This window comes from Triticum dicoccoides, chromosome 2A (genome assembly GCF_002162155.2).
Source record: "Triticum dicoccoides isolate Atlit2015 ecotype Zavitan chromosome 2A, WEW_v2.0, whole genome shotgun sequence".
NCBI lineage: Eukaryota > Viridiplantae > Streptophyta > Magnoliopsida > Poales > Poaceae > Triticum > Triticum dicoccoides.
Window position 1 is genome coordinate 8,666,793 of NC_041382.1, and position 23,346 is coordinate 8,690,138.

Sequence of the window (23,346 nt, forward strand, 5' to 3'; positions counted from 1 at the left end):
AAAATCGTGTGCATATTTTGTTCTAGAATTTAAAAATATGTTCACATTTCCAAATTTTGTTTTGAAATATGAAAAACATGTTTTGGTTTAAAAAAAAATTGTTCAAGATTTTCAAAAAATGTTCTTCTTTTTCGAAATTATAGCTTTTTGAAATTTGTTCACAAATTTGAAAAGTGCTTGTGTTTCATAGAGCATTCCGTTTTTTGAAAAGATATTGCTTTCGAAATTCCTAAAGTAATTCGGATCTGCGCAGCATATTTGGTACTTTTCGTTTGATGCTACTCTTTAATCAGCTAAAATTGCTAGCTGAGCCGGTAGGAACACGGCGTGTATAGTTTTTTTAGCAACAAGTGCGCATTCGATTTCTGTAGTTGTCTTCGTGGGCCGGCCCAGTCAAAGCCCCGCCTGTGCAAAAAATGGCAGCAACTTGACGCAGGGTGCGTCACATAGGAGATCCCAGACATATAGCTCTAGCGGAGAGACGGTTGAGTCCAGTCGCCTCAGGTGCTCCCAAAATTCGCCAGGCCCAAACCCACGCAGGCACACATACTTCAGCCACACACACATAGGCAAGTCCACTCGTTACTGTTTTCTTTCTTCTATTTTTTATATATTTTGACTTATTTAGAATAATTATAATCTAAACCGAAATTCATCATTAAAATTTAAGAAGGTTCACCATGAGTTGGAAAAAATGTTAACGGGCACGTTTGTGGTCTCTTAGAGCAATCCTGATGATAGAGTCGCTAGTGGCGGAGGACGGTGGCTCGGCCCACCAAGCAGACTAGGCGCGTGTTTGCCTTGAGTTTGCATTTCTTTATTTATTTTCTTTTTGATTACTTTTTTTGTATTTCGGAATATTCTATATATGTCTAGTCCAACATTCTGTTACGTTTTTTTTTCAAAAAGCTTTCATCGAGCAACTGAAAATGCTAACGCAGTGTATAAAAATTATTTGTGGAACTTCGAACAAATGTTGATAACATTAAAAAAATGCACATGACATCCTCTATTCTTAAATAGTTGCTACCCATTACCTATTTCTCCTCTTCATGCAACCATGCCACATCATCAAGTCATGAATGTGATCATACCTATTTTTTCTCTTCATGCAACTGTGCTACATCAAGTCATATATGTGGTCATCAGTTACAATTTGCACATTACTCTATCCATGCAACTATGCCACCTCATCAATCATGCATGTCAATTTGTTTCAATAATTTTATGCGGACATAGACCATGATGTTAGAAATTTTTGTAGCATGATCTACATATATTTGATTGTTGGACGCTTGGAGCAAATATATGTAGGACATGTGACACATTTTTGTTAAAATGTCACCCCTTTGACTTTAATCCAATACTTTTCTATTTTTGTACAACATTTTGTCACATGTTTCATATGCTTTATTGCAATATAAAATCCGAGAGTATTTTTAAATTTGTTTTTTCATCATGGACGGAGATGGGGCCCCAAGTTGCTAAAGCATCGGTGATGGACACACCCCTGATGTCTAGAACGCCACGGTTCTCAAACCTAAAGGCATTGCACCAGTGCTCCAGCGATATCGAATGTGGCACCCCTCCGAGTGTGAAGGAGCAGCTCACCGGCACCCTCGAATCCCTGAGCGTGTGCTTGAAGGTGTTGAGGAACTCGACGGTGATGTCGCGGTATGTCAGGTAATGTAAGTTACTGAAAACTTCTAGCCCGACGTTGTCCACTAGCCATGCGAAGTCGTTGTGGAGCCCTTGGGACTCCAGGAACGTGTCACACTTCCATCGCGTGGGTATCATCCCCCGGCTATTGACTCGTGCGAAGTCCTTCATGGCAATGTGGAGGTCGCCCTCCTAGTTCCGGGCACGCTTGGAACGCGAGCACAATGCCTTCTTCCCCGCGGTGATCACCGACCACATCATTTCATACAAAAAACAAAAAAAATATAGAAAAAGTAAGTTTTATGTGGGTATCGAGTTCTAATACTACCTAAGATCGATCCTAACAAAATACTCCAAATCCTAACGTTCAAATCAAATGAAAAAATAAAAATATTTGCAGCTCATCTAGGGTTCGAACAAGGATGAAATCGTCATGAAAACTTGCAAATGAACCATGGATCAGAGGAGAAACTTACCGAGGATGAAAATGAACGGATCAAACGAACAAAATCCACGAAGAAACGGAGGTTTTGGAGGATTTTGTTTAGTGTTTGAGAGAGAGATATGAGAGATGGAGGCGTAGGTGGGAGGCAGAAGAAAATCCCCTTGTGACGGCGACTGCATATATGAAATTTCATGGCATACGACTGCCCATACGAGCGGGGCTGCTCGTATGGAACACTGTCTCATGTTCAAATCAGACGATCTAGGGTTTGCATACCTGGGATAAGCGCCCATACGAGCGCCAACGCTCGTATGAAAGGGCGTCGATCTCTTTCGAGGGGAAAACCGTTCGAGCCAGAACACCATATGGGCAGTCATACGAGTGCGAGCGCTCGCATAGAAGAACGTCTTTTAGAGCTCGAGCTAGTTCCTATAATCCTCATAAGTAGAACTTCAGTGTGGTTTTAATCTCTTCCCTCTAATTCTCTGGCAACCATTAGCTCTGGACGGCTGCTACTTGTGAATTGCGTTGGGATTTCCTCGAAGAGAAGCGGATAATGCAGTACAGTAGAGATAAGTATTTTCCTCAGTTGAGAACCAAGGTTATCAATCTAGTAGGAGAACCAAGCAACACCTCGTTAGTACCACTTGAACACAAACAACAAATCCTTGCAACCCAACGCGAACAAGGGGTTGTCAATCTCTAAATGGTTACGAGCAACATTAAATTATATGGTGTTTGATAGATAGATCGGACAAGAGTACAAAATAAAATAAATAAAGTAAAAACATAGCAAGGTATTTTTGGTTTTAATATATGAGAAAAGATAGACCTGGGCCATAGTTTTCATTAGAGACTTCTCTCTTGAAAATGGCATACGGTGGGTAAACAAATTACTATTGGGCAATTGATAGAAAAGCAAATAATTCTGACAATATCCAAGGCAATGATCATATATAGGCATCACGTCCGAGACAAGTAGACCGACTTCTGCCTGCATCTACTACTATTAGTCAAACACCGACCGCTATCCAGCATGCATCTAGAGTATTAAGTTCATAAAGAATGGAGTAACGCCTTAAGCAAGATGAGATCATGTAGACAAGATAAACTCACGTATGAATAAACTCCATCGTTTTACCCTTAATAGCAACAATGCAATGCGTGTCATGTCCCCTTCTATCATCGGGATTGAGCATCGCAAGATGAAACCCATTACAAAGGACCTCCCCCATTGCAAGAACAATCAATCTAATTGGCCAAACCAAATTAATAGATCAGAGAGAAATACGAAGCTATAGTAATAATGCATAAAAGAGTTTAGAGAAACTCAAATAATATTCATGGATAAATCTGATCATAAACTCATAATTCATCGGATCCAAATAAACACACCGTAAAAAGTGATTACATCGGATAGAACCCCAAGAACATGAAGGAGAACATTGTATTGAAGATCAAATAGAGAGAATAAGCCATCTAACTACAAACTATGGATCCGTAGGTCTGTGATAAACTACTCAAGCATCACCGGAATGGCAACAAGGATGATGTAGAGCCCCTTCGTGATTGAATCCCCCTCCGGCGTAGTGCAGGAAAAGGCCTCTAAATGGGATCTCTCAAGAACAGGAACTTGTGGCGGCGGAAAAAATATTTCATTGACTCCTCTATTGGTTTCTCGATTTTAGAGAATTTATAGAGGCATACTTAGGTCAAACGAAGCCACATGGGCCCCACATGCCACCAGGGCGCGCCCTGGTGCCTCATGGGCCACTGCTCCATTTTCTCATCCCCTCCCAAAGCTTCCAAGGTCTCTTATGTCCAGAAAAAAATCTCCAAAAAAATAATGGCATTTGGACTTCGTTTCATACTGATATTCTGAAAAACCAAAAATAAGCAAAAAAAAACAGCAACTGACACTGGGCACTAAGTTAATAGATTAGTTCCAAAAAATGATATATATATATATATAATTGCTTGAAAGTGTATATAAAACATCCAAGATTGATACTATAATAGCATGTAACAATAAAAAAATTATAGATGCGTTGGAGATGTATCAACGGAGAAGCGCTGCCGGATCGTAAAGACCGTACGCTTGCAACCAAGTACGGAGGGCGTGCTTTCGGTCTTTCGTTCGAGAGATTATTCGAGGGCGGTTCGTGGGATCATCATCAACGGTTCGAGAGACTCCAAGTACAATCTATATCGACTCGTCTATTTTCGCTGCACTCCGAAGTTGGTAATGAATGTCAATCTACACCGACTCGTCTATTTTCGCTGCACTCCGAAGTCGGTAATGAATGTTGATCCAAAGCTTATATGCATCATATTGTTCCTGGGTGATCGTATGGCGAATCGTTTTTGTTTTCTATTGCATTTCCTAACAGTGACATCATGAGCGGTTCTATGAGTAGATGCATATTTTGATCTAGATCACATGTGGATGTGAGGGTTTAATGTTCTTACTATGTTTCCATCAAGTGTTGCTTCGTTCAGTTCATTGGTGACATGATGTAACTTTGAACAAAGTTCTGGCAATCGATCGGCTCTAGTTGTCGATGATTTGCTAACAGTTCTTTGGGCTAGCTACATCATAGTCAAGAATAGTAAACCGTCGCGTACTCAAGAGGGTGATGTAGATTAAATATCTTCTAGGGGGTCATACGTATTTGACTAAGTTTAGTGTGGCGCTACAGATTTTTAATTAAGTCTCCTCCTTCACACACCCTGAAATTTAATTTAGCAATAAGAATTTCGCCTTGACTGTGTACATAGGTAGCTAGTGTTATACGGAAACCCTAGAAGCCACGTAAATTAAAATTTGCCAAACCAATTAAAGGATGTCTAACTTAGTTTTGCAGGTTTGCATATGATGTGGTATAGCCTTTGTCATGATAATGAGTTTATGTATAAAATGGTTATCTAACATATAAAAGCTGCTAGAGTACCCGCCCATCTGAAGCCACCGCGTGCGCCACGCTCGTTGGGCCGCCCGATTTTTTACCGTCGCTCCGCTTTTGGCTGCTGGCGTGTGGTGGGCCGTCCGTTTTTTTTCACGTTCATGACTGTCTTCACAGTGAATGACGAGTGGGCCTCGTTACAGGTCGGGTCAAGAGAATGGCGTGGCTCTCGTCCAATTCTGTGTAACAGAAGCAACAAGCCCTAGATCAACGAGGGGTAAAAGGGAAAAAGTAACGCAGCAGCCTTATCTCCTCGCTCACTCCCTCCTCTCTCTCCCACGCCGCCCCTTCCCTCTCCCCGCTCGTCTGAGGGGAGCTTCTACGATGGCGACGGCGACCACCATCCAGGCCTCCTTGCTCACCTTGGAGATGCAGAGGAGGAGGAGCCGCGCCTGCGGGAGCTCTCCACAGAGGAGGAGATTTCGTGGCGGTGGTGCGGAGCGTACGGCAGTGGAGGGGCTGGAGAGACCAGGCCCACATCGCTGAAGGAGTGGGCGTGGAGCAGGGGAGGATGAGGGCGATGGGCATGCGGGAAGGAGCAGCGAGGTCGGAGTTCCAGGGGATGCCGGCCGTCGTCACATGTCCCCAGTGTAGGTTGCCCATCTGCGGCCAGAGTTATCTTCCTCCCCAGTTTTCACTCCTCGATTTATTGTTTTTCTAAACATATGTGTGCAGATCTGAGGAACAAAAAGAAGGGGATGAATCTTGAGGAAGAGCTTGGCTAAGAACAAGGTGATCTCTCTCTCTCTCTCCATCCCTCTCAATTTAAATCCAGTTTCATGTTCTTTCCTCCCCAGTTTTTGATTTATTGTTTTTTTAAACATATGTGTGCAGATCTGAGGAACAAAAATAAGGGGATGAATCTTGAGGAAGAGCTTGGATAAGAACAAGGTGATCTCTCTCTCTCTCTGAATTTAAGTCCAGTTTCATCGTTCTTTATTGATGCTATTTCTCGTGGGATATTCAGGAGTTGAGAACATATATTTTGTAGGTGTTCGTAATGGCAACGGTTGTAATCAACGATGAGAAAAAGGGACTGAGATTGGATTTGTACTAGGCATGTTCCTCATCTCTCTCAGTCCTTGTTCCTATCCCCACCCTGATGTAACTGTTTCTTCACAACTGTTGGATGTGTCTTAGGAGATAAATGCCATGAATTGCTTAGATTCTTGTTGAGCTAACCACTAACAAATTGTTTGTCCCCTTGTTAAAGCTAATCATAGTAATATCTGGTAATCGTCCCAGTCAAAAAAAATATATCTGGTAATCGTCCGGCTGATGTGTATGGTGGCAACCAAATTCATGTTGATGAACTGAATCAAATCTGTAGTAAAGTTAGTGTTAAATCACACATGTGTACATTCAGGTTCAATACACTCGAGCAGTTTTGTCACATCTGTGGATTTAGTATGACAAGAAAATTACTTGGAAACCCTCTTCTTCACGTCCAGCGGCCGACGCAGCTCTCGTGCCCTCCCAGCGCTGCCAGTCGGGAGCTTCTCCATCCTACGCCGCTGCCTCGTATCGACTGTGCGAAGGAGGGCGGCGAGCAGCAGGAGCTCACCGCGTGCGTGGAGTTGTGTGGACTCCCTGCACCGCAGCTGCCTCTTTGCCATTGCTGCGATGCCTCACCGGCCATGGATCTGCCGCAGATGGAGAGTGCCAACGGGGCCGCCGCCGATGGGAAGTGCGAACAGAGAAAGGATGTGGTCGTCGCCATCGCAAGAAGGTTTGCCCCCTGACAGACCGTGCACTGTTGTCGCGGGTGCTGCAGCAGTCTTGCTCCTTCCTGGAGCCTTCCTCCTCTCACACCGCCTCTTTGGCGACCCCTGTAGGTTCATGGTTTTACTCCTGGAGTGGTGTATTCCTTGATGATATGTTGATGCGGTCCGCTTGGTGTTCTTGTTTGCTGTTCTTACTTGACAATAGAGAAAAGAAATATCATCTTTGAAATGCTTGGAATCGATAGATCATTCATGCCGTGGTTGGATGCAAATTAAGAACTATTGGTATAAGTTTTGTTTTCTTGGTCGGACTTTGTTCATTTGATTGTCTTAGTGCAGTCACACGTGCACACTTTTTGCAGGCATCAGTGAAGATTTGGGCAGTAGCTAGGGAGGGATTGCTGGAGTGGAAACATGGCAAGAACCGGAAAGAGCTCAAGATTTTGCTACTACCTTGCTAATAAATTTGTGAGGTAATTCAGCTAGCTACATGTGTGTTTGTTTCTGCTATACCAAGGTCATTATTCTGATTTAGAAAATAGAAACATGAATTCTGATTTAAGAGTCTAATAGCAAATGTTGGTAGCATTAATAGAATGTGCATTGTACGCACAAGCTAATAGTAGAGTTTAATTCTTCTCAAGTAGCGGTTGTTGATGTAGACTTGAACTAATTAATAAGGCAGGTATCAAGTAGTGATATCGTCCACAATCGATGGATGACTAATATTCTTGAGCAGGCTCACAGAGCGAGAGACGAACCTGGGCTGACCTGGACCCTTCTAAAACTGTTGTACGTGGGCAAATTAACCGAGTTTTAGATGGGAGAGTTAATGGGAAAGCACGAGTATATCTATGATTCTGATCTGTATAAAAGAACTACATAGGATCATTTTCGTTCTTATTTTTAAGACATGCATGATCATCCTAGGCATTTTGCTGACAAATAAAAACCTGAAACTAATTTCTATTTAACATAAACTCTAATATCTATACTATACAGACATTTTAGACATGTATATTGGCTCACCAACAATTTGTTTTCTGTTGAAATGAATGGTAATACTTGATTTTAAATTTCCTAAATCTTTATTATTCTTCTGTTGCAATATAATATAACGAGGCATGGTCAGCAGGAAACCTAATTCTCCGTGAACATGCGCAAAAGAGTCAACTTTTAGTTCTTTTAGAATTTTTGTTCTTTCCTTAGAGTTCATGAGAATTATTTGTAGACGGTGTTGTGATGCTCCAGTACTTGTGTGATGATATTCTTCTGACTCTTGCAATGTCCTATGCTGACAAATACAAATGCTCTGCTCTATTTGATGCTATAATTGTTCATTTTGAATCCATTGCCTCTTTGTAATGGTAAACCAGAGTCCCTTGACAGTTTGTTGGTCATCTTCTTCTCATGACAGAACTGGCAAGATGTCATGATGGAACAATATCTTTTCTGCATGTAGTAAATTATTTTCTTATTAGTTTAGATCCGTTAACTGCACTATATTTTTAGGAGGTGTCACACTAAGAATTTCATAGTTGGATTTTGATGTTCCAGGTTGCTTTATGGAAGTATTTACAGGCTTGCCATGACAAGGTATTTTATTAGTTTGTTATCTCCCTTTCCATAGACTTTTTACATTCTACTCTGGTTATTAAGTACGTATACATATAAAGTGTGCTCTATTGCTTAACTAAATTCTGGACTTCAGGTATACTACCTGACAATGCACCCCGTGTTGATAGAAATAATATTGGGATGCACCACATACTGATTCACAAAGTTTAGGTCTGTTTCCTTGGAGATTCACAAACAAGTGATGTAGAATTGGAAAATAGTGATGTAGAATTGATCCGAATTTTAAACAGACCTGCCCCTGAATTTTAAACAGACCTGCACCTGGGTTTTTAACTGCCTTTTCTGTATCTTATTCTTTTACAGGAATGCATCCATAATCTTGGTATAAATTTATTTGGATGGTTCAGAACCTTCAGATGGCATGGCTGAGATATACTTTGTTGTATTCAGTTTTTTTTTCATCGTCACAGGTTTGCAAATTTTGGTTCTACTGCCAGTGCATACTTTATGTTTCCATTTCCATCAATTCATCTTGTAGAATCTCTGTGACCCTCGACGCTGGTTTGGAAGTTCGGTTCAGTCATAGCCTAATTTTTGGGTCTTCGCAAAAAAAAGGCCTAATTTTTGGGATTTAGTAATTGCGGCCTGTTGTTAGTATGCGAGTGTACATACAAACGATTAGCACTATATTTATTTTGATTTATTTGTTGTGATTAAGAGCAGAAGCTCTACTCATCTAGGACGAGGTCTATGACAAGGAAAGTAAATGTAAAAAATCAAAATTGTGTGTGTTTGTGTGGTTAATACTCACTTCATTTTGATATATTTGTCTTCTAATAACCCACCGTGCACAGGACAGACCATGCAAGCATCAACTTATCGAGAAATGACTTATTAACCTATTAAAAGACCATACCGGAACCACCTATGGCATAACCTTTTCAAAACATTTAAGTAGGGGTGGGCAATAGAAGCGTTGTAGTAACTGCTCGCTTGTTGAACGGACAAACATTTTGACGATCACTCTTGCTTTCATGTATATACAGAGATAAATGGATGGATGTTACAAATACAGTAGAAATCATGGGTGCAACAATTTTATGTCCATGTTTTTCTTTTTGTCTGATTGTGTATGTTTACTGGTTACAGGGCACTATTTGCGTAGAATTTAGTTGACCTGTAGGAACTGGCTCTACTATCTAGCTTTTAAATGTAATAAATCTAGAAGGCAATGGAACATTACTGTCTTTCCCTCTTTCTACATAAGCAAGAAAGCTGTGACTTGGATTCTGGACATGAATCTTCTTAACATGTTGAAGCAGAAAACTATAGATGCAGAGTCCAATTAGTTGTCCTTTGTGCATACACAAGAAAGTGGAATTTGGAGTCTGAACATGAATCCTTGAGACTGATGGCCAGAAACAGAACACAACATGATGACCTTGAGTGAGACCCTTCTTCACATGTGACTGCTCTCTTTTGGAATACCAGCCATGCGTGACATGTTTAGTAGAACAGATTGTGTCGTACGTCTGGTAGTTGTTGTTGCCTATACAGAGTGTGATGATCTGAGGGTGTGAACTATTTTTTGTGCAAAATACTTGTTATATAAACTATATGGATGGAGTTACGGGACATTAAGAAAAGATATGAGAAAGAATATAGAGTGTGAAATTTGCTATATAAATTACTTGTTATATAAAAGTTGAATCTCACGATCCAACTTTTTAGAACTATGCCACAACTTTTATGAGGCCATAAGTTTTTCTTTTGAAATCTGCAGGTTATATGATTTGTACATGGCGGTGTTACTGAACAGAAGGAGGTAATTTCTTCGCTCTTTCTATTGATTAATATTGTTCTTCACTCTTTCTAAACTATTGAATTTATTAATATTATTCTTGCACAAATTAATTAATGATTATATCATCTTTTGGTCACTCGAGTAAGATAGAACATGATGATCCTCTCTTAATTTGGTTTCTCCTCCGCTGAAGAATATAGGAATCACCAGCAGCCCTTCTCGTGAGCACCATGTCTATGAACTCATCTCCATGCTTACTATCCTTCTATAAACTGGGGGTATCCATGTGTTGCTAATAAGGCATTTTCCATTCTTTGTTTTTCAATTCTGTATCAGTAGTTCCGAGGAAGTGCTCAACCTAGACGTTGTTGGCCGAAGGAGGGGCGGAGCAGGTGCCAGTCAAGTAGGCGGCTCAATGGGTGGGAGATGGCAGCTGCCGATCTCACACGGCTCATGCGCCCCGCGACCCTCCCCTCCCCGGCTAAGTAGGAGGTTCGAGGGCAGTGACTAAGGAAGGAGCACATCGGCGATGAGGGCTAGCAATAGCAAGACAATTGCCAGGTGCAGTCGATATGCCGCCACGTCGGCCCTTCACGCGCGCCCGCCAGGGTCGGGACCTTTTTCAGAGCAATGCGTAGTGTTTCCTTTATTGTTGTTGTTTGTGATGTCCTTGATATTCCTTTGCCATATGATTTTTGATCATTTTCTCGTTCATTCCTAGAGGAGCGCTATGGATAATATGATTGAGATGACTAAGATACATGCTTTTTGTTTACTTGGCATCTGCTTCTCTTAATTTTTCTACAACCCTTCCTTTACATGCTGGTATGTTTTGTTGCCAGGCTCAGATCGGCAAGACCCGTGCCAATGCACGAGGTACAATATTGGTTAATTTTCCATCTCCAATCAGATTAATGGTTTGCATGCAGACCAAGCCCAGTGTTTTATGGTGTTCTTATTCCTGATTTAGTTGTACATTTGACTTTTAGTTTCTTCATAGATAATAAAGTAGTGGCAGATGAACCAGTAAGTTATCTGTGCCCATTCTTTGTTGTAAGCATTAAATTTGCTCTCTGCTTTTACTTTCAATGTGTTATCCGTACCCCTGTTTTTTGTGGCTAATTATTATGTCCTATCAACATATGCAGAGTCCATGGTATCATACGATTTGAAGTTGAAAAAATCATGCTATGAGTGATACGGAAAAGTCATTGTCTTCTTTGCTGGAACATTTCCTAAGATGATCTAAGGTAATTATTTTAGTCACCATGTCATTTATATGCTAAATTCAGTGCGTTGACAACTAGAGATCGCTTCCTTTTTTGTGTATTGATCATTTCAGTACGATTGTTTGATACACTGCCGACATCATTTTGCTTTCTTCTTGCTTGTTATTTCATTTATTTCCTCCAGCAAGTGGATGGCTATTTCCACTGCTTCAAGTGTTGTTTTGGCTCTAATTGTGTGTATGGCATCTTGGCCTTCTTAGGTGAAGCATTTATGAATATCCTCGCTGATCTATGGATCTATCATTGTAAGAGTCGATAATATATGGTGAGCTGCCTCACACCATCATTTGGTCTTTGTAGCATTTGAGTTGGAAAATTTGTTGGATTCATGCGATTAGGCATGGTAAGTGCTCAGAGACCTCATAGCTCTATAAATTTTGCTTCCAAAAGTTCTGAATCTTTTCTGTGCTTGGTCCTCTCATTGGTGAGAGTAGCCATGTAAATCAATCTGCAATGGGAAATGGGAGTTTGCAAACTACCGGAGTCTAATTGCTGAGGGACGAGGTTCGTAACTGAGGGTCATGTGCAGAGCTGGAGGAAGAAGTTGCGAGGCTTGGAACTCTCCTTGTGAAGGGCTCAGAGACAACAGTGAGGACAATGCCTCTTTAGTTGTAATTGTGATACTCCTGATGTGCAAGTAAACATTCTTGTGATACTGCTTATGCTAAAATGTTGGTTGTTAGTACAGAGGTGGTGACATTATTTGGTTCTCTGATATTGATTTCATGATTTGTAATATAATCCACATTGCATTATCTTTCCAGTAACATCTCCTACTTATGCACTACTAACATTATTTCTAATTCGGTTCTTGCGCCATTGGCACAACCGGGTCATCTAGTATGATGTAATGTTAAGTGGTCTACACGACACGGCATAATGGCTGGAGCCACGGGATCGCCACTTTAATATAATAGATGTAGATATAGCCTACATGTGATGGTGGCAAATATACACGTCAAACCCCAATGTGGAGAAGGTGTACCAGGCGCAGGAGGAGGTGCTGCAATTTTCGTTGAATGATATGGTACGCCGAACATCCAAATGATAATGTTGAGTTCAAAGATGATTCCACCCCATGCTAAATGATAATGTTGAGTTCAGAAAAGAAATCAATGTCTAGCTGGGCAACTCATGAGAAGATAGGTACGCCGAATGTCCAAATCATCATTTTCTTTAATTTGGCCACAAAATCGATGCGGATCCCAATCATTTGTTCATAGAATGTACTATATGTATATGCTGTTTGAGAGTACTAATCATAACCAACGATGTAACTAGAGGACACAAGAGAAAGCCTGCAGGTACCAGCTGCCCTCAGACCAGCCAAGCAAGACCTACTAAAGGTCCTCCCAACGCTAGTCTCGATCAAGGTTTTATATAGCGGGCTATGACAAATAGTAGCTGAAGTGGCAGTGTGTTAAATTAATGCAATAGCACGTTAAATGACATTAAACAATTTAGTGTGATGCCCCTTCAAATACTATATAGCACCGCTAAAGCATCGATAGTGCTATAATTATCGGAAACGCTAAAAATCTAACGTCGGATTTTTAGGCATGACAAATCTGGCGCTTTTCATGATATGCGCTTTAGCAGTTTGAGAGTACCAATCACAATCAATCCCCCTGATATCACTAGAGCACAGAGATGCCTGCAAATAAATACCCAAGAGTGAGAGAGCAATACCGGCCCAAAGCCATGCAAGACCTACTCATTCTCACCATGATGCTCCTCCTCCTCGTTGCCATGGCCGTCTGGTGGCATGCACCAAGCAAGGCACCTCCCAAAATTTCCTCTATGTCGCTTAGCTGCTAAACTGTTGCCACAGGAGCAAAGCCCCCACTATAGTGGTCAAGTTAGATTCCCGTAAAGTGTTTGACTCAATCTGCTGAGACTCCTTGCTCCTCATCTTTACCAAGTGAGGATTCCCTGGAAATTGATGCAAGTGGATCAATAATCTCCTGCAAACGAGCAAAACAACTGTACTAATAAATGGATTCCCCGGACTTTGGATTAACTGTAAACAGGGGCTTCCGCAAGGCGACCTGCTTTCACCCTCACTCTTCATCATCATCGCTGACCTAGTCAAATGAATGATCGACTCCTCCCATGCAAAAGACAAAATACACCACCCGATAAGGTAAAACCTGCCAACCCCGGTCCTGCAATACACAGACGACACGCTGATCCTTTTGCGAGCCATGCTAAATGCAGCTAAGAAACTTAAATCAGTTATGGATGGCTTTGTGGCTGCCACTAGACTCCAGATGAATTTCCACAAAACCACCTTCCTAAATCTTAATCTTGATTTGCAGACAAGACTTGGAGATTTTCCCCAAACATCCCTCGGACTCCCTCTCTCTACCGAACTCCCCAGTCTGCTTTCCAACTTCTAAAAAAATGTCTGCTTTCCCAGTTCCAATCCCTCATTGACACATTTGATCGCTATCTCACTGGACGGATAGCTCTACTCCTCACCAAAGATGGTCGCTTGGTCCAACTCTCGATTATCCTAGATTCAATCCCAAGCTACTTCATGAGTTCTTTCCTTTTACACTCTCCTCATTGGTTGGATTGATGAAAAAAATAAGGTACTTCTTTTGGTTAGATATAACGACACCTGCTCTGGTGTACAATGCCTGTTCCGTGGGACAAAGTTGCACTTTGCACTCCCAAAAATGTGGGTGGATTAGGAGTTAAAAACATTCAGGCACAATTGTTTTGTCTTATGATGAAGTTTGTGTTGAAGTTCTTTCATTCACTTTTTTTTACCATGGAAGTAGTAGATTCTGAATGATTCGTCATTTCCAGTCTCCCAGTGAAAAAGTATCCTACTTAGATAGATAGATGAAAAATTCACGTTCGTTTGGATAGATAGATGGCTACTACTTGTACCACTATCTACTACTTTCCCAGCTCTCTGCACTCACAACCAAAATTAGCATGCTCTAGTTCATACAATTAATGATACTACGCTCTTTCTAGTTTTGTCCTCAAGGGCACCCAATAAGGTAAAAAAATTTGGATGGCCAATACACAATGATAGGTAGAACAAAGGTCAAAATTTGCACAAGAAGACCTTACTTGACTCTGCCACATGTGTCTCCAAGTCACAGAAACTTGCTCTCACCTATTAACTTCAGTGCCGTGCCGCAAAAGTTGTTTAGCGTGCTACTGGAAATGAATCAAACTGCTATAATATTCTCTCATACTTAACTATGTTGTTGTACAGACTGAATTTTCTTCTCCTCGAGGTAAAATGCTTGCTTCGCAAAAACTTAATTCAGTTCAATGTAACCCTCCCCCCCCCCCAACACCCAAAAAACAAGTCACCTCCGGGATGGCCTTTTTCCCAAATGTTCTTCTCACTGATATCATGGTTATATCTGTTATGAATCATGTTTGCGCCTTCAGTAAGACTTAAGCAGTAATATTCTCAACTGAAATAAAAGACAGTGACGAAATTTCAAGCTTGTGAATGGCAGCTAAACTAAGATGATTTTTACTAGGATAATGAATTCCGGATAAATTTAGGTCCTTGCGCCAGGAAGGAAACGGGTCATCTAGTATATATATAAGAAGCTCTGTGTTGCGCAGTGTTGTTGTTTCGATTTGGATGCCACAAAGAACTGTTGCCAATTTCAATGATAGGGTTAGGATTACGAAATCTACTAGGCACCGGGTCGGATAATTCCAGGGCCAGAGCCTCAACCGGACAATATTTTTTTAAGATTCGGAAATCTAAACAGGTCTATTCAAATTACCGAGGATCTCGAAGAACAGAGCACCACTCGCAGCAGCAAATTGCATCTATGAGGAACACCATGCACGTCGGCAAGGCACCTCTATCTGGGCAAAGCATTATGTATCATATGCATCAGGCAATGGCCTTGAATTGTTTCTTTGTTTTTTCGTGCATTGATTTCTATTTCCTTTTATTTTTACTTGTCGCATCATGGATCATAAGCAATGACCTTGAATTGTTTGTAGATATATCAGCCAAGCAAAGGCGATTGAAAATTCAAATAGATGCAGAAAAATGAACTGGCACAACAAACTGTTCAAAATAGATGAGATTCGTAAAGGCTGAAATAAATAAGAGCTCACTTCTCTATTTGTTCTATAAGATGAGGATGCAATAGTCTTCATGAGTAACCCGCTGGATGTACAACATGGAGGATATGGGAAATGAGGTGTCTCATATGTAAAATATCAAAAGGACAAATCGGTGATTAAGAACCACATAGAGCAACCGATCAGTGGTGTGCCTTGTTTGCACGCTTTTCAATGAAAGACTGAACTGGCGCAAATTGGACCACAGAGAAACTGATTGGGTTCTGAAGAAACCAAAAGAGCAAATGTGCCTCTAAAAGATTACTAAACCATGGAGCTGTCGTTCCTATCATCACTTGCGATCATATCATTTCCTTGACGATGACTTGTGCGCTGCTTCTGAAAAAAAAAACAAATTCCCACGTGTGTAAAATTTAAAAGAAGTCAAGAAGAGTGCAAAGATGATTAAATATATATTTTCGCAAGGCGCAATAATGGATTTGGACCAACCATGAATATTACAGATAGTCAAATACTGGTCGGTCCATTCTTTTCCATGCTGCTTGAAAAGTTGACTGCTCCAGGTCCAGGTCACCCAGCCACCAACCCACTCACCCACCCACCCAGTCGTCCAGCGATTCTTTGTTTAAACAAAACAGGCTGCGTGGAGCAGTTTATATCTTGCTAAGCTCTTCAGGACTTGGCAGTCTCATCTTGTTACATTTTTCCAAAGACCGACCATCAGCTTACCTCGTCAATCCCGGCCATGGAGGTTGCCGTATCAGCAGTTGCAAGTGAACTTGTGGGCCGGTTCATCTCCTTCTTGATGAACAAGTACCACTCAAGCCATGCGCAGTCAGAGGAAAAGATGGTGGAAAGGTTGCACCATCTCCTAATGAGAGCTTGCACCATTGTCGAGGAGGCGGACACTCGGTACATAACAAACTCCAGGATGATGATGCAGCTCAAGATGCTCTCGGAGGCCATGTACCGAGGTCACAGCCTCCTCGATGCCTCGAGGTACCGAGCCCTCCAAGATGGTGCCAGCTTCAACGAGGTTAGCAGCAACGACTCATCTAGCAGCAGTTTGTATTTAATCATTCCAGTCAAGCGTTCTCGAACAACAGCAGAGAAAGGCAACAAGGCCATGGGCCTCGACTCACATGGTGCTTTGGAAAGCTTAGAAATTGCTGTTGCAAACATATCAGAGTTTGTTGTGCTTCTGGGTGGATGTGAGCGCATGTCCCATAAGCCATATGATGTTTATCTTTACACCGACAATTTCATGTTTAGCCGACACGCTGAAAAGCAAAAGCTTTTGAGCTTCTTGTTGGAGCACAACGATCCTTCAGGTGATCATGCATTAGCCATTCTTCCGCTCATAGGTGGTGTCGCAGTTGGGAAGAAAACTTTGGTTGCTCATGTGTGTGGCAATGAAAGGGTTCGTTCACGCTTCTCCTCTATTTTGCACTTGAATGGAGACAGCCTTTTGGGGATACTTGGTGATGGGAGGGCCATGATTGGGATAATGTTGGTAGTTATTGAGTTCACTTCTGATGTAGGTGATGATGACTGGAATATTTTTCACTCATTTCTCATAAGAATGGGCAGAGGAAGCAAGATGATCATTGTAAGTAAGCTTAAAAGAATAGCCCGGTTTGGAACGGTGAAACCAATTTTACTAAGTGCGCTATCTCATGATGAGTTGACGTACCTTTTCAAGGCACTCGCCTTCGGAAGTGTAGAGCCAGCAGAACATCCGCGGCTAGTACAAATAGCAAATGAATTTGCAACAGTGATCCACAGTTCGCAAATTTCACTTGTTGCAACAAATATGTTCACAGATGTGTTGAGAAGGAACCTCGATGTTCAGTTCTGGCATTGTATATTGGACAAGGCGGCAAGAATGGTTAAAAGAAACCGCTCCATTTATGGTGTGAACCCAACCATGCGTATAGAACAAGGCCATCCAGTGGACATAACAGACATTGCTTTGCATCCACTTAGCATGAAACCTTATAGTGATAATATTTCAATCAAGACGGAATTACCAAGTGTGACATTTGGGGAACTTATAACAGATCCTAGTGTTAGACCGAAAGGAGACTTCACTCTAATTGCATGGGAATCAAGGATAGCCCCTCATAAATCATTTCCTAATTATGTTACAAGTCATGCTCAGGATACACATCAGAACTTGTTATGTAACTCTTGTTGTAATTTTTTGATACATGGCAATTCAACTAAATCTATGTTTTATCCTCCAACTCAACTGACATACAATGAACTTATATGTTTTATCCTCCAACAACCCCTCTTGCTCTTCTTAGATAACCTACTGCTACTATAGACACTGTGGTATTCTTAGTGAAGAAAATACAATTCGGACTGTACTATTCATCAAACAGAGTTTTTTGTCATTTTTTTCAAGAATCCCACGGATGTCATTTCTTTGTGAAACTTCATGTGCAAGTATACCGGTCGTCCATATAAAAATTCAGATTTTTTTTCTATTATTTTTTCAAATTACTATTCATAGGGGGTTCATGTGGAACCATATTCACCAAATCCACGTTCAATAGTGAATATAAAAAGGTTACCATGGTTCCACAAAACTTCACATCATGGGTAGAATGGTTGACCAAGTTTGATATCCCAAAATTTCAGAATTTTTAAAATTTTACTAGTATTTTTTACAAAATTACTTTTAACATGGGTGCACGTGGAACCATGTTCAGCTTTGTAATTTTTGCTATTCAGTAGCCCTACAGTACAGTGGCTTACTAATGAAACAACAACAACAACAACAAACCCTTTAGTCCCAAACAAGTTAAGGTAGGCTAGAAGTAAAATCCATAAGATCTCGCAACCAACTCATGGTTCTGGCATGGATAACAAGCTTCCACGAACCCTGTCCATGGCTAGTTCTCTGGTGATATTGCACTCCTTCACATCCCTCTTTACGGACTCCTCTCATATCAAGTTCGGTCTACCCCGACCTCTCTTGACATTATCGGCACGCTTTAGCCGTCCGCTATGAACTGACGCTTCTGGAGGTCCGTGCTGAATATGACCGAACCATCTCAGACGATGTTGGACAAATTTCTCTTCAGTCGGTGCTACGGCAACTCTATTTCTTATATCATCATTCCGGACCCGGTCCTTCCTTTGTGTCCACACATCCATCTCAACATGCGTATCTATGGCTAACCTAACTGTTGAACATGTTGCCTTCTAGTCGGCCAACACTCAGTGCTATACAACATTGCGGGTCGAACCGCCGTCCTATAGAACTTGCCTTTTAGCTTTTGTGTCACTCTCTTGTCACAGAGAATGTCAGAAGCTTGGCTTACTAATGAAACATAAATTAGAAAACAAGAAAGAGTTATGTGCAAATTATCATCATCACACAGTCCAGACTAGCATTACTAAAGTTTATGCTAACTAAAGTTGGCTTATAAGCCCGCAATCAGCTATGTAACTCCATGCATGGTACCGGAAAAGCTATATACTCCCTCCGTTTTAAAATATAAGGTGGTATAGTTTTTACATGATTAGTACTCATGTACATGGGAGTCCAGGTGACGATGATGAGTTCTCTGCTGACACAGCTGAGCTGCGGCACATGAGTCGTTGCTGCAGTGCCAGACATCATACTATTATTCATTCCAGTTTTAGCGTTGTGGAGATCAACATCAGGTCAAGCCTGAAATCTCAAGAATGCACAAGATGCAAGAGTTTTTTTAGCACAAGATAACTACTCACGTACAGACTAACCACTGACAAAGATAAAGACCGCATACCATTACCTTGCCAATGAAGTGTTCTGCTTTCTCCACAAAGTTCATCTGGAAAAGCTTAAACAATTTCCATGGTCAAACTTTGCTAGAGTAGACTGCAAGGTATTGTGATGCCAGTAATTCCCTCACATGTAAAATGTAAAAGGAGTCCACGAAAGATAATAAAATATACATTTTGTATGGAACCATAATCAATTTGGACCTACCTACCTACTGTGAGTATTATAAATATTGGCCAACTTTTTTCATGCTGCTTGGAAAGTTGGCTTCTCCTTGTCACATCTTTGGACATTTAATTAAACTAGACAAGTATGCGTGTGTCACCAACCCACTTGCTGTAGTCAAATCATCCCTTGAGACTTTTCTATTTTGCCAATAGGCTCTGCAAGACTTGGCAGAGGCCAGTCTAGTTAAATTTGTCCACAGACGGCCAACAACTTACACCATCAATCCTGGCCATGGAGGTTGCCATGTCTGCAGTTGTAGGTGAACTCGTGAGCCAGTTCATCTCCTTCCTGATGAACAAGTGCAACTCCTTGAGGCATGCCCAATCAGAGGAGGAGAAGGTGCTGGAGAGGTTACAACACCTGCTGATGAGAGCTGGCACCATCGTTGAGGAGGCAGACACACGATACATAATCAACTCTGGGATGATGATGCAGCTCAAGACGCTCTCAGAGGCCATGTAGCGAGGATATGGTGCTCTGGACAACTCGAGGTACCGTGCCCTCCGAGACAGCGAAGGCTTCGACGAGGTTAGCATCAATGACTCATCTGGAAGCGGATTATATTTACCCAAGCGCTCTCGAACAACAAATGATAAGGCCACATGCCTTGAGTCACATGATGCCTTGGAAAGTTTAGAAATTGCTATTGCTAACATGGCCGAATTTATTGTTCTTCTCAGTGGATGCGAGCGCATGTATCGAAGGCCATACGATGTTTATCTTTATACTGACAACTTCAGGTTCGGCCGACACACTGAGAAGCAAAAGCTCTTGCGCTTCTTGTTGCAGCACAACGAACCTCCTAGTAATCATGCACTGGCAGTTCTTCCGATCATAGGTGGTGTTGGAGTTGAAAAGAAAACATTGGTTGCTCATGCGTGTGGCGACGAAAGGGCTCGCTCACGCTTCTCCTCTATTATGAAATTGAATGGAGATACAATACTTGACCATGGAAAGACTATGGAAGGAATGATGTTGGTAGTTATTGAGTTTGCTTCTGATGTAGATGACGATGAGTGGAAAAGATTCACTCATTTTTCATAAGAATGGGCAAAGGAAACAAGATCGTCATCATAAATAAACTTAACAGATTAGCCCGATTTGGATTGGTGAAACCAATTTTCCTTACTGCTATGTCTTATGATGAGTTGAGGTACCTTTTCAAGACACTGACATTCGGAAGTGTAGACCCTGAAGAACATCCACGGCTAGTACAGATAGCAGATGAATTTGCCATGTTAGTGCACGATGCTCAATGTTCACTTACCTCAGCAAATGTGTTCGCGGATATGTTCAGTTTTGGCGTAGCATATTGGACAAGGGAATAAGATATGTTAAAAGAAACCTCTCCAGTTATAGCAGTGTCAACCCAGCCATACTTATACAATAAGGCCATCCAGTGGTTGTAACGAACCTTGCTTTGGATCCACTTAGCGTGAGACCTTATACAAATAATGTTTCAAGCAAGGAACTGCGAAGTGTGACGTTTGGGGAACTTCTAACAGACCCTACCGTTAGACCAAAAGGGGACTTTATTATAGTTTCATGGGAATCAAGGATACCGCCTCATAATTCATTTGCTTGTTTTGCTACAAGTCATGCTCAGGATACACATGATGGTAGTACCTTGCCAGGGAGGAAGCGACGTCGATAGCCAATTTAATTTTGATGGAGAACTTGTGTAATTTAACTATTGTTGTATTTTCTGATACATGAGAAACGTATGCATTGGCATGGCCATATAAAGTATTTTATGGAGTGATTATATACCATTCGACTAAACATATGAGAAATCTCAGATTCTCGGTTGAGATCACAGTATGCCTCTACAGAATTAGATTAGATTATGTGAACTACTATGAGCCAGGATCCTTCCCACAGTAGCGCCTCCCCAAAATCCACAGACTTAGCCAGATTTTAGAGAAGGAAACCAGTTTAAATTCAAATTACCGAGGATAACGAAGAAGTGGCAGAGCACCGCGTCCGCGTAGGTTGCCGTAGGCGAGGCTCCCATGCGCGGCGTGATCCCTTGCGGATCTCGAAGTCGACCTAGGCGGCTCCCCTCCCACTGTCTCCGCACTTGACTTGAGCCAGCACCATGGCTCCGGGAGAGGTGCGACAACGGTGCTAGGTGCTCGGCTGCGCGGCTTGCCGGTGGACTCAGCGCTGCCGCCGCCATGGTGGTTTGTGGAGGAGAAAATCTTATACAACCTGGTTGTACGTATCATCTCCTGATACCCTATTGATGATATGACACGTGGCTTCGCAAATCTCAAAGCAGACGATGATGCGTTCTTTGTTGCTTTGAGATTTGTGAAGCCACGCGTCATCTAATCGATGGGGTCTCATGAGACGGTGTGTACAACCAGGTCATATAAGATTTTCTTCCAGGAGATTGAGGCTCGATTCATCGTTGCTGGTAGGCACTGACCATTGGGCCCAACTGGAGTATGACCTTTGTTGGCTAGGTCCCACACATCATAGGTATTCTCAAAATTCTTCCAACCAAGAAATGGACTCCGGCACCAGTTTTCCTAGGCACATGCGCCATTTTCTTTTTGAAATGAATTTAATGAACCTTACAAAAAATCACACATAACATGAAGTCGGCTTACATGTTCTTTTTGCAGGGCTTGTCATCATTATAGAAGGCCTTCTTCTTGAACCTCTTATCATCCTTCTTTTCCTTCTTGTCATTCTTTAAAGCATGCTTGACGTCAGGGGCATAGCCAGGCCCCAGGATACTAGGGCCATGTGGCCTGGGATGTGGCTCTACAATCCTTTGTATACTGTAGCTATTTTCGGTATTGTAGCCGTCATAGGTACTGTAGCTACGAGGGCTGGCCCAGGGCATAGCCCAGCCCTGGCTACGCCACTGGTTGACGTTGAAGTGATCCAAATTGCCACAATGGTATCAATACATATCAATGGCCTTCTTGTTCTTGTTGGAGTAACTCTTACTCCCTTGAACATTGTTCTTGCCCATCATCTTGCCATATGTTTTCACTATGAGAGTCATCTTGTTCATTCCTTCCTCGTTGGAGTAGGTTAATTTTCTTCTAATTCTCTGCTCGATCTTGAACTTGCACGAGATTGGCTTTGGGTCAAAGGTTTCATAGAGCATTAGCACACATATTCTCAACGGTCCTTGCCATGTTCCTATGAGTGACAAACCATAGCGAGAAGATCATCGGAGGTGAGTGTCTGGTAATTAATCTCGTTGTTGTTCAGTGTGGAATACCATGCTTGCATAAGTTGGCATAATCGACGGGATCCAATTCTCAGCAACAAAGACATCATTCATCTAGTCACACTTGTGTCCTTCGATCTCAATGACAAGATCGTTGTGTCTAGTATATAACTCTTCAGGCGACTCATCTTCTATCATGGCAAACAAGTCCACTTCCCTCTTCAATATTGATAGGTTTGTGGAACTTGATGCATGAGTTATGAGCTTTTCTAACTCTCTTAGCAGTGTCATGTGCATATCTCGTTAAAGATAGTCAGGAGACAAACATAATTAAATATTTACTAATTATATTCGAGTAACCGTGTATACTTGTGTTCATGCGGTACAACGGCTAGTTGAGATACTTAGGTCCTCTTTTATTCATATAGGTATAAAGTGGAGGGAAACCATAAAAATAGGATATTTAATTTCAAAGGAGTGAAGCATAGGAAAAAAAATGAGTTAAGTTATGTGCATCGGCGAAATTAGGCCTAAACCTTGTGGGCCTGGAATGTTGGGAACCGGATCCTCTAACATTGATAAGGAATGTTACAGAAGCTACAGTATCCTAA

The 23,346-nt window shown here is 41.7% G+C and overlaps 1 protein-coding gene, 3 long non-coding RNA genes and 1 pseudogene across 6 annotated transcripts; all 5 read left to right on the plus strand.

Annotated features, from left to right (window-relative positions):
* Window positions 1-5,523: 5,523 nt before the first annotated feature.
* On the plus strand, window positions 5,524-6,218 carry LOC119352719. The gene is made up of 4 exons (XR_005170216.1): window positions 5,524-5,657; window positions 5,743-5,799; window positions 5,902-5,958; window positions 6,059-6,218. It is a non-coding gene; the product is annotated as an uncharacterized LOC119352719 (long non-coding RNA).
* Window positions 6,219-8,825: 2,607 nt separating this feature from the next.
* On the plus strand, window positions 8,826-11,352 carry LOC119352720. 3 transcript variants are annotated; one of them, XR_005170219.1, is made up of 3 exons: window positions 8,826-8,839; window positions 10,153-10,394; window positions 10,510-11,352. It is a non-coding gene; the product is annotated as an uncharacterized LOC119352720 (long non-coding RNA). The 3 variants fall into 3 exon arrangements; XR_005170218.1 differs by lacking the exon at window positions 8,826-8,839 and having other exon boundaries at window positions 9,548-10,194; window positions 10,320-10,394; XR_005170217.1 differs by lacking the exon at window positions 8,826-8,839 and adding an exon at window positions 9,548-9,815.
* Window positions 11,353-11,374: 22 nt separating this feature from the next.
* On the plus strand, window positions 11,375-12,177 carry LOC119352721. Its single transcript, XR_005170220.1, has 3 exons — window positions 11,375-11,423; window positions 11,663-11,805; window positions 11,897-12,177. It is a non-coding gene; the product is annotated as an uncharacterized LOC119352721 (long non-coding RNA).
* Window positions 12,178-16,284: 4,107 nt separating this feature from the next.
* LOC119357384 lies at window positions 16,285-18,337 on the plus strand. The gene is made up of 2 exons (XM_037624364.1): window positions 16,285-17,722; window positions 18,279-18,337. Exons 1-2 carry the CDS (start codon window positions 16,285-16,287, stop codon window positions 18,335-18,337), a joined length of 1,497 nt encoding a protein of 498 aa, XP_037480261.1.
* Window positions 18,338-19,776: 1,439 nt separating this feature from the next.
* LOC119357386 lies at window positions 19,777-21,199 on the plus strand (annotated as a pseudogene).
* Window positions 21,200-23,346: the final 2,147 nt, after the last annotated feature.

Bases quoted from the DNA above. Each gene is read 5' to 3' on its own strand.
- LOC119357384 (XM_037624364.1), top strand. From the start codon at position 16,285: ATGGAGGTTGCCGTATCAGCAGTTGCAAGTGAACTTGTGGGCCGGTTC. The intron at 17,723-18,278 runs GTAACTCTTGTT...TTTGCTATTCAG, and splicing joins TACACATCAGAACTTGTTAT to TAGCCCTACAGTACAGTGGC.